Consider the following 13057-nt stretch of genomic DNA (forward strand, 5'->3'; position numbering starts at 1 on the left):
TTCGCTGAGCATTTATGATTTGTGTATTTATGTTGTTTAGAAGATTTGGGAAGTTTTCCCCAACAATTTCTTTGAATACTCTTCCTAGACCTTTACCCTTTTCTTCCCTTTCTGGAACACCAATGAGTCTTATATTCGGACGTTTCATATTATCTATCATATCCCTGAGGTCCATTTCGATTTTTTCAATTTTTTTCCCCATTCTTTCTTTTATGCTTTCATTTTCCATTCTGTCATCTTCCAGGTCACTGATTCGTTGTTCAACTTCCTCTAGTCTTGTACTATGAGTGTCCAGAATCTTTTTAATTTGGTCAACAGTTTCTTTAATTTCCATAAGATCATCTATTTTTTTTTTTATTCTTGCAATGTCTTCTTTATGCTCTTCTAGGGTCTTCTTGATATCCTTTGTATTCTGTACTATGGTCTCATTGTTCATCTTTAGTTCTTTGAGTAGCTGCTCTAGGTGCTGTGTCTCTTCTGATCTTTTGATTTGGGTGCTTGGGCTTGGGTTATCCATATCGTCTGGTTTTTTTCATATGCTTTATAATTTTCTGTTCTTTTTGGCCTCTTGGCATTTGCTGAACTTGATAGGGTTCTTTTAGGATGTGTAGACCAATTGAAGTCCTTATCTCTAATTTATCAGATCTGCAGCTTCGTGGAATACACTTTCTCTAACTAACCAGCAGGTGGCATCCACGAGCCACCTGTTCTCCACAAGCCAGTTCTCCCCTGGTTTGCCTTTGTGGTCAGTGGGGGAGTGAGTCTTGTGGGGTGCAATTGGTGTACCAAGGTTGTGTGTGTAGTTGGTGTTGCCCTCCCTGTATATGGGGCGTGTTTCTGGGCAGTCAGGGAGTGGGGGGTGGCTCTAACAATCAAATCTCCCTGGTGATCCTTGAGTTTTAAAGTTGCTGCAATAGTCTAATCCTTCAGTTCAGTCCTGCCACAGTTTGTCTCTGCCACTGACCCACAAGTCCTTGGTATTGGCGTATGGCTCCTGAGACTTCTGAGTGGGTCCCTCTTCCAGGACATGCACCCCCTGGTCCTCTGTTGAGGGATGACTGTGCTATGTCACAGGTGAGTGCCGTCCCCCCAGGGCGGTTCTGGGCTGCTGGGCTGTGTAGGGAGGCTCTCTGCTGAAATGATGGCTGAATGGGGCTTTGTTAATTCACACTGCTTCACCTTCCCAACTCTGGGACAATCAGCTGAGGTTGCAGGGAAGGCTAATGTCCACGACCTGTTTTGTGGTGTGTGCCTGTTATCTGAAGCACTTCCATCACACTGGGTTGTCTGGGGCAGCTCTGGGCTATGGGGCTGGCGATGGGCAGGAGTGTTTCCTGTCCACCAGGATGATGGCTGTGAGTGGACACCCCCCTTTTCTTGGGAAGTTGTGGTGTTTAGTGAAATTTCTCAGCCACTGGATTATTGCCTTTTGTCTCAGAGCTCTCTTAGTTCTGCTCTTGTCTTGACCTGCCCAAATTGCAAGTCTTTGAAGCTTTCTATATTGGGCTTCTTAGAGTAATTGTTTTAGAAAAGGAAAAAAGGATTAAAAAAAAAAATAAAAGGGCCCTCCTCAGAGATCTAATGGGTTATTGAAATGCTAAGAGACAATGCAATTAGGGCCATTAAGGAAAGTTCCACAGGGCAGAGAGATCAGCTTTTCTTCGGGATTTGCATATGAGCCTCAGGGCCTGAGCTCTGCCCTTCCCCTTTCTATGTTCACCAGAACTCCAAAAATCCTCCGCTTTTATTTTGGAGTTTTTCGTGCTGTTTTTTTCTATGTCTGTCTCCTCTCTGCTGTGCTGGCTGCTCTCAGATTCTCTGGTGTCTGATCTCAGTCTATCTGTGGTTGGAGTCTGGATCAGTAGAATGAGTTTCCGATAAGGGCTGCCACTGCAGTTCTCCCTTCTCCTTCCCGGAGCTGACAGCCCCTCCTCCCATGGGACTGAGCCTGGCAGGGAGGATCGCGGGTCCCCTGGCCGCAAAAACTTACAGATTTCGCTGATCTCAGCAGTTCCACGTTTTCATGAGTATTGTATAAAGTATGGCCAAAGTCAGATTGCTCTGTGGTGTCCAGTCCACGCAGTTCCTGGCTTTCTATCTACTTTCCTGGAGGAGTAACTAAAACATACAGCTCACCAGTCCGCCATCTTGTCCCACCTCTCAGATATTAATTTTAAGCCTATGATAACCACAAGGAAAACAGATGAAAAATATATCCAGATAGAAATGAGAAGGCACTCAATATGGTACAATGCAAGAAAACAAAAAAGTATAAAAGTTGGCTTTCATGAAAATGAAGGACAAAAAAGGTATAAGGGTAAATAGCAAAATGGCAGAACAAAGGCCTATATTACCAGTAGTGACTTTAAATGTAAAATCGGGGATTCCTTTTGATTTAGTCATTTCTGAAATGATTTTTTCCTCTTATTTCTAATTCTTTCTTCAGTTCTGTCACCTTATTTTTGAGTGTTTCTAATTCAGATTTATGTTTTTCTTTCATGTCCTCTTTCATTTCCTTAGTCAGTTTTAGCTTGTTTAAAATAGGTTACAGTTTGATCTATTTTATGGGCATGCTTTTATTGTCTGTAGGAAGGTTATTCTGCTCTACATTTTTTTTTCTTCCTTATAATAACTTGTTTGGAATTTGGCCTTGATACTTTTATGTTGCTTGTTTTTTACGGAATTAGCTTTCTTGAACTTTTCGAATGAGTGGGATTCAAGATAGCTTTTTGAACTCCAAGATTCTCTTCCTCTGTTGTTTTTCTATAATGTTAAAAATATGGTGGTTTCCAGGCTCATTTGTCTCCCCAACTTTTATCTTGACCTTCTCTATCTTTTCCTCTGTTATTTCTGTCCTTTTCAATTTTGATTCTATTCGCAGTAGTTTCTTCTCAGGTGGGAGGTCTGTCCTAAAAGGGAGCCTGGCTGGTCAGTTTTAAGAATTCAGAAGAACTCGCTGATCTAGCTGCTTTAGAGCTTCTGATCGTGAACTGCTTGTGCTTACCTGCCATCCGAGGGGCTAAAGCCCTTCCCAATTGTAGCTGCTGTTCTCAGATTGGCTCGCTGAACTTTCCAGTGCGTACCTGGTTGGCTCTTCTGGGCTTCTTCTGTTCTGAGGTCTGTCAGATATTCAGTTGCTTCTTTCTGCACAGATGCTGATACCATGTAGGTTTTGTGTTTAGTGGTGATTTGTCCTTACTTGATATATTTTGGAGTTGTTCGGGCTATCTTGTCACTTGTTTTGTCGTTAGTGTTAAGCATGGGTTTGGAGTTAGGCTTTCTAGTTGCTCTGGGTGGTGAAGTGGATCAATTAGAAAACTGTGTTGCTGCTGCTACTGTCAGCTTCCCAGAATCCTAAACTAATCCTACCCCTATTTTTTTTCTTTAAATATACTTCTAAGACCCGTGAATAGATTTTTTTCCTGTGTCTCTCCTCTTTTTTTCTTTTCTTTTCTTTTCTTGTCTTGCTATGGTTTCTCTTACAAGTCCTATTATATTTATGGATCTTTAGATAAAAAAATTCTAAACCTCTTGGCTCCACCATTCACTTCTTGTCTTCAACAAAATTTCAAATCTTTTATTAGGGACTGGCAACCTTCACTTAAGCTTATTTTGTATGTCCTCAAAACTGTCCTTAAGTTCATTGGAAAATATTTGTCTAACATACATATTCTGTTGTTTTGGATAATATTTAAAGATTCTGACTGAAATTAATGTATCTCCTCCCAATTAATGGACCGGCAAACCAATATATTGACTTTTGAAGATTCTTCTTTTATTTTTTTGCTTGATTAATGACTCAGCAAGAAAAAACAAAACAAAAACAAAAAACTAAAAGGCAGACAACAAACTGACAACAGCTGTTGTCAGAGTTGGAATCTTTATTGTATTGAGTCCATACAAATTGATAAAAAACTCCTTAAGCCCTAATATATAAATTGGTAGATGTTAGTTTACTTCACAAAACATGGTGAACAAATAGATGGAATAACTTTAGCTCTGCTGATAATAAGAAAGTGTGTAATTAAAATAATGTGATCCCCTCTTTTTCCCCAGTCAAGTTTGTGAAAAAAATTAAAAAACATGCTAACCACTCTTGGTATGGATGCAGTGAGACTGGCACTCTCACACAGACGTATTCCTTGGGTAAGGCAACTGGGATGGCCATGCTGGGTCCTTTGCCTTTGTGAAGGAAGCCATGAGGCCTTGCACCTTATGACTTTTATTTTATATATATTCATGTATGTGTGAGCACTGAATTGCTCTGGGCCTTTAAACCCTTTTTAGAACAGCCTTCCTTTATACATTGCTGGTGATGTGATAAAATTGTAGCTCCTTTCTGGAAAGCAGTTCAGTATAGTATCTTTCAAGAATCATAAAGTTGTTGTCATTTCTTTGGATATAGCAGTCTTATTTCTTAGGCTCTCTACTAATAAAGTAATAAAAAAGTACGATAACTGTATTCTTAAAAGTGGCTCATGGCAAATCAGTGGAAAGAATCTTAAGGTAAAATAGTTAAGTAAATTGTGATTTTACATTAGATGGGATATTGTATGTTAAATCATGAAGATTAGGTAGACACAAGGAGAATTTTGCATGATAATCTTTTGTGTCATATTCACATTTGTGTATCCACTATGATAGCTGTTGAAGATCATGTATATGAAAGCTTCTGCAAGATAGCCTTTATTGTATTAAGATGGCGGGATTATCAATGGTGATTTTTTCCTACTTTGTTTTTCAAGCTTTTTCTATAATCCTGTTTTATGCAATAATAAGCTTTTTAGATTTTAAAGAGCCCCTTCCCCATTTTTGCCACTGTTACTAGTTTCTTTTGCTGGTTTATTCTGCAAAGTATATACTTTAGCTGTCTGTGTTCAAGATGGGATGTATTGTACTTAGACTATTTTAGCAATTGAGAGTATTAAGGGATGAGAAGGAAAGTCAATGGTAATTTCAGAGAATATTTATTAAAATGCCTAGTGAGGATATTGACTATTGCATGTCTTTAATTTTAATAGGTTTGCAGAATGGCTTCTGATTACTCAAGAACATGTGCTAGCCCAGATAGCATTCAGACTGGAGATGCTCCCATTGTCTCGGAAACCTGTGAAGTTTATGTTTGGGGGAGCAATAGCAGCCATCAGTTAGTGGAAGGCACGCAGGAGAAAATCTTACAACCTAAACTGGCTCCTAGTTTCTCTGATGCTCAGACCGTGAGTTCTCTGTATATCTTATGAACTGGTAAATGATAGGGTATATATTCATGCTTATTTGCTTTAAATCATGTTAAATGTTTTTTAAATGAGTGAAAATTCTTGGTTGATTGTTTCTTCTCTGCACTATATATCATTCTACATCAGTTTTTTCATTTTAATAGAAAAAATCTATTTTCAATTCCTCATGCTCCTGAAAACTTTTCTAAGTTTCAAAAAAATTAAATTGGGCTCTGGAATTTTAAGAAGCTTTATGAATAGTGACAGACTAACACAAATGGTAACTAAGATTAAATAAATACTAGAATTGTCTAGTATTATGGCATTTCATTTTCTTATTATGGTTATATTTTTACATTTGTAGCTACCTGTTAGCCAGGATAGGACTTTTGCCTCTTTTATTATTTTTTTGATTAAAATATTGTGTTTTTTTTTTCAAATGGGTTTGGGGTATATGTTATGTAGTTCTTGCCATAATGAACCCTAAGGAATTTATTTCTTGCCCTTACCCAATTATAAGAGGAGGTTAAAATATTTTACTTTGTTGTTTCATTCAACCGTTATCTGGTAGATAAACCTGAGCATATATAAAAGAATTGGAACTCAGCAATGAAGGCAACATGAAAATCCATAAATAGTTGCCTTAATTTTCTATTTACTCATAATTCTCTTTGTAGAGTCATGCTATAGTTTGCTTTAAAAGGCTTCCTTTGAGACTCTTTGATAAAACTAGCCTTCAATATTATACTTTAATTCTCACAGATACATTTAATATTTACAGTTTTGTTTGTTTGCTTATAGATTGAAGCTGGACAATATTGCACTTTTGTAATTTCTACGGATGGCTCTGTCAGAGCTTGTGGTAAAGGCAGCTATGGGAGACTGGGCCTTGGAGATTCCAATAATCAGTCTACTTTAAAAAAGTTAACATTTGAGCCTCACAGGTCCATTAAAAAGGTTTCATCTTCTAAAGGATCTGATGGTCACACTCTAGCTTTTACAACAGAAGGAGAAGTCTTCAGTTGGGGAGATGGTGATTATGGGAAACTAGGACATGGAAATAGTTCAACACAGAAATATCCCAAGCTTATTCAGGGTCCTCTGCAGGGAAAGGTATGTACTTTCCTTTGGATCTAAAAGTAATTAGATGCAATGGTGCTATAATTGATGATATCTTTCAAATTTTGATCCCCCCTATCCTTTTAGCTTATTTTTATATATCTGCTTTATAATTTATAATATATTTTCATATACATTATTTATTTTTATCTTTGTAGTAACCTGGTAAAGTAGTTATTATTCACATTTCACAGATAAGGAAATTGAGAATAATTCATTCCATAAATATTTATTTAATACTTTTTAAGTGCCAGTTTTAGGTATTAGACATATAGCAGTGAACAAGGCAGAGAAGGTCTCTGTGCTTATGGAGCTTTAATCTAGTGGGTTAGAGATAATAAATAAGATAATATTAGGTTGTAGTAAGGAAAAAAAATCTGATAGATACTAACTTCGGCAGGGTGTGATATTAAAGAATGAAGTCAGAGGGTTCTTTCTGAGGAGGTGGCATTCTGAATGATGGGACAGAATGATTAAGTAACTTGCCCGAGGTCACACACTAACAACTGGCATGATTAGGAACTGAACCTAGATCTCTCTCTCTCTGTTTTTTTTTTAAAGGTTTAATTTCTTTTTTTAATGCAATTTTATTGAGATATAATCACATAACATACATCATTCAAAGTGTATAATCACTTGTTCACAGTACCATCATATAGTTGTGCATTCATCACCACAAACTTTGAACGTTTTCATTATCCAAAAAATAAAATAAAGATTAAAATAAAAAAACATCCAAAACATCCCATTCCCCTCCCCACCCCATTGTTCATTTACTTTTTTAAAATAGTTTAATTGAGATATATTCGCATACCCTACAGTCATCCACAGTGTACAGTTATTCACAGCACCATCATACATTTGTGCATTCATCACCAGAATCAATTTTTGAACCCTTTCCTTACTCCAAAATAAAAATAAAAGCAAAAAAGAACACCTAAATCTTTCCATCCCCTCATCCCACTGCATTCTTCATCTAATTTTTGTCCCCATTTTTCCACTCATCTGTCCATACACTGGATAAAGAGATTGTGAGCCACAAGATTTTCACAGTCACACAGTCACACTGTGCAAGCTATATAGTTATACAATCGTCTTCAAGAATCAGGGTCACTGGGTTGCAGTTAGACAGCTTCAAGTATTTCCCTCTAGCCATTCCAACACACTAAAAACTAAAAAGTGATGTCTGTGTAGCTCATAAGAATACCCTCGACTCCATTTGAAATCTCGACTCCATTTGAAATCTCTCAGCCACTGGAACCTTATTTTGTTTCATCTTTTTTCCCCTTTGTGGTCAAGAAGATCCTCTCAATTCCACAGTGCTGGGTCTGGGCTCATCTCCAGAGTCATTTCCTGCATTGCCAGGGGGATTCACACCCCCGGGTGTCATCTCCCATGTAGTGGGGGGGGGGGGGTAGTGAGTTTACCTGCTGAGTGGGCTTAGAGAGAGAGGGGGCCACATCTGAGCAACAAAGAGGCTCTCTGCAGGGGACTCCTAGGCACAAATTTTTTTTTTATTCATTTTATTGAGATATATTCATATACCATGCAGTCATACAAAACAAAGTGTAGATTCAGTTGCTCACAGTACCACCAGATAGGTGTGCATTCATCACCAAAATCAATCCCTGACACCTTTTTAGCACACACATAAAAATAACAACAATAAAAATTAAAGTGAAAAAGAGCAATAAAAGTATAAAAGAACACTGGGTGCTTTTTTTTTTTGTGGTGGTTGTTGTTTGTTTGTTTGTTTGTTTTTTTCCTTCCCCCATTTTTCTACTCATCCATCCATAAACTAGGCAAAGGGGAGAATGGTCCATATGGCTTTCCCAGTCACCCCTCATAAGCTACATTTTTATACAGTTGTCTTCAAGATTCATGGGTTCTGGGTTATAGTTTGATAGTTTCAGGTATTTACTGCTAGCTGTTCCAATTTTTAAGAAGCTAAAAATTGTTGTCTATATTGTGCGTAAGAGTGCCCTCCAGAGTGACCTCTGGGCTCCTTTTGGAATCTCTCTGCCACTGAAGCTTATTTCATTTCCTTTCACATCCCGCTTTTGGTCAAGAAGATGTTCGCCATCCCACGGTGCCGGGTCTAGATTCCTACTCAGGAGTCATATTCCACATTGCCAGGGAGATTCACTCCCCTGGGTGTGTGATCCCAAGTAGTGGGGAGGGCAGTGATTTCACCTGCCAAGTTGGCTTAGCTAGAGAGAGAGGGCCACATTCCTAGGCACAATTATAAGTAGGCTTAGCCTCTCCCTTGAACAACTAGCCTCACAAGGAAAGCCCCCAGATCAAGGGCTCGGTCCACTAAACTGGCCATCCTCAATGTTTGCAGGAAAATCAGTAATAGCCCAGGTGGGGAAGGCCAACATTTCCACATTTCTCCCCAGTTCCGGGGGGGTGGGGTGGGATGGGGGGTAAAAACACTTTTACTGTCTGCCCATGTCACTCTGGGATGTATCGGGATTCCACCCCAGCCTGTACAAACTCACTGAATCCCACTTCCCATTCACTGCTCCAGACACCTATAATGTTTAAACAAACTGATCGTACAAGTTAAATTATCTATGTGCTACAGAAAATATAGATCCTGTACCAACTAGATCTCTTTTTATTTCTATTTTACCTTTCCTTTAAGACATGAAAGTATTTTCCTAAACTTGTAAACCAATTATATGAGGTCCTCCATTTTAAGATTGCATTTTTCCATAAAAGTTTTTTATAAAAAAATCTTTGTAAAGTTTAAATTTTAATTTTAAACCAGAATTAATTGAGACAGTTTTCCTTAATGAGAGATTATCTGACAGGATTGGCTATCAAATTCATTTTACTCTTTTCTAACTTTCAGTATTTTAACTTAGACATCAACCCCAAAGCAATGGGCCTTGGAACATTCCACTTTTAAAACATCAGGGGATACTTGATAAGGCATTGAATTTGAAACTGACTCTAAGAAAATTCAGTAAATACTGTTTGAAGTTGTATTTTCTGGTCTTTTGTACCTTCTTTTTTCTTTAACTGTAATTCTTTGTAATTTCCTTTAATATATTCTTTTTTATGTTGCATTTTATAATGGAAGTATTGGCAATTAAAAATAACATAGTGTAAGCATCATTAAAAATGTCAAAATTTTAAACTAATAATTTAGATACAAATTTCTGAAATTCTCAGCATAGTATCTAATATGTATTAGGTGCTCAGTATTTTTAATTGAATCTAAATTTTGAATTTTCTAAAGTGAATTCTAAATTTTGGAGATTAAAAAGACATGGAGCTGTTAGTGTAGACATTTTTTCTTTGTATCTTTTCTCGTAGGTCAGTGATTTTGATCAGTGTTAAAAGGTGTGACTGACCCACAAATTATGTTGCTGTATACCCTAAATCCCTTGACTCTACTCATCAACTAAATAGCTATTTAAGGGTAAAGAGATACTGTCAGTAGTTTAATTAATATAAACTTATATACTGCATAGATCTTTCTGTATTGGTAATAGTCAATGTTCTTTTGAGAGTTATCCCTATTAGGTAGTGAATTTTTCTTGATCTGCCAGGAATGGAGGTTTCATGTTAATATTATATTTAGAAAATTGTCGTTGTTCCATGTGTGTTTAGCTCCCAACAATTCTTTTAGTAAAGACTTGATTGATGATGTACTATTCCTGCAAGTGATTAAATTAATGTATTTAGGGCCTCTGCTAGCCCGTATAGTTCCTTTTTGTGAATTAAAGTCATCCTTTACTGCAGTCCTACACCAGGGTTCACGGCTTGGCAAGCAGATCATAGGCTGTATCTTAGCCTTCACTTACCCCCTTTGCCAGGCATTCTTGTCCTGGGCACAACCTCTACAGCTGAACATAACAATTCCTGGATGAGTTGTGAATATCAGTATCTCTGAAGTGTCTGTATATAGGATCAAATATAGACTACGTTTTAGATCCTTGTGCTCATCAAATTCACTTTGTGTGCAATGCAGGTAGTTGTTTGTGTGTCAGCTGGATATAGACATAGTGCTGCTGTCACAGAGGATGGTGAATTATACACTTGGGGTGAAGGAGACTTTGGAAGATTAGGTAAGATTTTTTAAAATTGAAGTTACTCTTGCAGAAAAATAGAAATGATTACAGTTACTGAAAAGCAATGATAGATTTAATTGGGGAAAGACTTATCTTTTATTATATTTAGTTTTGTGCTTAGAGGAAGATAATTTTATGTAGATAATGCCTAGATTCTGTTGCTGTTATTTAAGAAGTAATTAGAGGAGCGAGAGGGAAGATGGTGGCATAGAGAGGAATGGAAGCTAAGTAGTCCCCCTGGAACAACTGAAAAAAAAGCCAGAAACAACTAGTGAATGATCCATAATAACTGCTGGGGGGGCAAATGAGACCATCCACTCATCATACACCAACCTGAATGGGGAGGACTGCCCAAGATCACAGCATAAAATCTGTAGTAAAACCTGCAGATCCAAGTCGTGAGACCCCCTCCCCCATAGACTGAGCTGCAAAGCCTTGTGGTGCCAGAGAGAAGCTCTCTCCCAGCCAGCAAATACAGCTCAGCTGAGCTCCAACTGGGGTTTTAAGTAGCGAGTGTGAACTGCTCACTACAGGTACGAATCCCCAAAAAATAGACAGAGGCTTTGGGTGATGACTGTCCTTGGAGAGCCGGAGGGTTTCCTTGGACTAGGTTTGAAGGGGACTATCTGTTTCTTTTTCGGCTCAGTGGAGAAAGCCCCAGCCATTTTCAGTTCCCAGTGCTGTGACTCAGAGAAGGGTAGAGATAGCACAAGCAGAGAGAGAGACCATTGAAATGCTAATGACATCCCCCTAGGGGGTCTGTCTTCTCCAAGAGGAAAGGAGTAGGGCCCTTTCCATTCAGAACCAGACCCCAGAGCCTGGGGGAACACAGCCATACCTCCTCACACCAGTCAAGAATTATAGGCTAAAAAGGAGAAAAAAACGCAAGACTTGTAGCCATCTCCCCAGCGGGCAGGGCACTCCTGCCTGGGGCCGAACCCACAGCACAGAGCCATGCCAAGAAACCCAGTGTGACAGGGAGTTTTTCCTGCAGCACCGCTCACATGCCACAGTCCCAGCTGATTGTCCCGGAGATGGGAGGGTGGAGCTGTGCAGAAGGGGGAAGTTAACATGTCCCATTCAACCATCTTTGAAGCGGGCTGGGAACGCCCCTGCACGGCCCGGCGTCCCAGGGCTTCCCTGGAGGCCGGTGCGCACTTGTGACATGGCACGGCACTCCCTCCCTCAGCAGAGGCCCTGGGAGAGCACAGCAGGGAAGGGGGAACCACTCAGAAATCCCAGGGAACCTACGCCAATACCAAGGACTTTTGGGTCAGTGACAGAGAACAGCCTTAAATCTCCGGGAACACCCGGGAGTTTTGATTATTAAAGCTACCCTTCCTCCCTAACCGCTCAGACGCACACCCCTCATTCAGGGCAGATGGCACCGACAGCACACCCAAATTTAGTGCACTGAGTGGACCCCACAGGGGTCAGATCCCCACACACCACAAAGACAGGGTTGGGGAGAGCTGACTTGAGGGGAATTGGTGACTCATGGACGACATCTGCTGGTTGGTTGGAGAGAGTATACGCCACCAAGCTGCAATTCTGACAAATTAAAGATGAAGTAAAGCAATTGACAAGAGGCCAAAAACAACAGAAAATCTTAAAGCTTATGATAAAACCAGACGATATGGAGAACCCAAACCTAAACACCCAAATCAAAAGATCAGAAGACAGACAGTACTTGGTGCAATTAATTAAAGAACTACAGACAGTCAATGAGAGCATGGCACAGGATATAAAGGACATGAAGAAGAGCATGGCACAGGATATATAAAAGACATAAAGAAGACCCTAGAAGACCATAAAGAAGGTATTGCAAGAGTAAATAAAAAAATAGAAGATCTTATGGAAATTAAAGAAACTGTAGGCCAAATTAAAAAGATTCTTGATACCCGTAATACAAGATTAGAGGAAGTTGAACAACAACTCAGCCTCCTTGAGGACCACAGAACAGAAAATGAAAGAACAAAAGAAAAAATGGGGAAAAAAATCGAAAAATTCGAAATGGATCTCGGGGATATGATAGATAAAATAAAACGTCCAAATTTAAGACTCATTGGTGTCCCAGAAGGGGAAGAGAAGGGTAAAGGTCTAGAAAGAGTATTCAAAGAATTGTTGGGGAAAACTTCCCAAACCTACACAGTATAAATACACAAAGCATAAATGCCCAGCGAACTCCAAATAGAATAAATCCAAATAAACCCACTCCAAGACATATTCTGATCAAACTGTCAAATACTGAAGAGAAGGAGCAAGTTCTGAAAGCAGCAAGAGAAAAGCAATTCACCACATACAAAGGAAACAACATAAGATTAAGTAGTGACTGCTCAGCGGCCACCATGGAGGCGAGAAGGCAGTGGCATGACATATTTAAAATTCTGAGAGAGAAAAATTTCCAACCAAGAATACTTTATCCAGCAAAACTCTCCTTCAGATTTGAGGGAGAGCTTAAATTTTTCACAGACAAACAAATGCTGAGAGATTTTGCTAATAAAAGACCTGCCCTACTTCAGATACTAAAGGGAGCCCTACCGACAGAGAAACAAAGAAAGGAGAGAGAGATATAGAGAATTTTAACAGACACATATAGAATATTACATCTCAGGTCACCGGGACACACATTATTCTCTA

At 39.0% G+C, this 13057-nt stretch overlaps 1 protein-coding gene across 7 annotated transcripts in view; it reads left to right on the plus strand.

Moving 5' to 3' along the window:
* Nucleotides 1-13057, plus strand: part of HERC1 (HECT and RLD domain containing E3 ubiquitin protein ligase family member 1) — a 260009-nt gene that overhangs the window by 81643 nt on the left and 165309 nt on the right. For all 7 annotated transcript variants that reach the window (XM_037833741.1, XM_037833743.1, XM_037833744.1 and 4 more), the window contains exons 4-6: nucleotides 5022-5216; nucleotides 6018-6329; nucleotides 10318-10414. In XM_037833741.1, coding sequence (XP_037689669.1) covers nucleotides 5022-5216; nucleotides 6018-6329; nucleotides 10318-10414 — 604 coding nt within the window. The remainder of the gene's footprint in view (nucleotides 1-5021; nucleotides 5217-6017; nucleotides 6330-10317; nucleotides 10415-13057) is intronic.

This window comes from Choloepus didactylus, chromosome 4 (assembly GCF_015220235.1).
Source record: "Choloepus didactylus isolate mChoDid1 chromosome 4, mChoDid1.pri, whole genome shotgun sequence".
Classification (NCBI taxonomy): domain Eukaryota; kingdom Metazoa; phylum Chordata; class Mammalia; order Pilosa; family Megalonychidae; genus Choloepus; species Choloepus didactylus.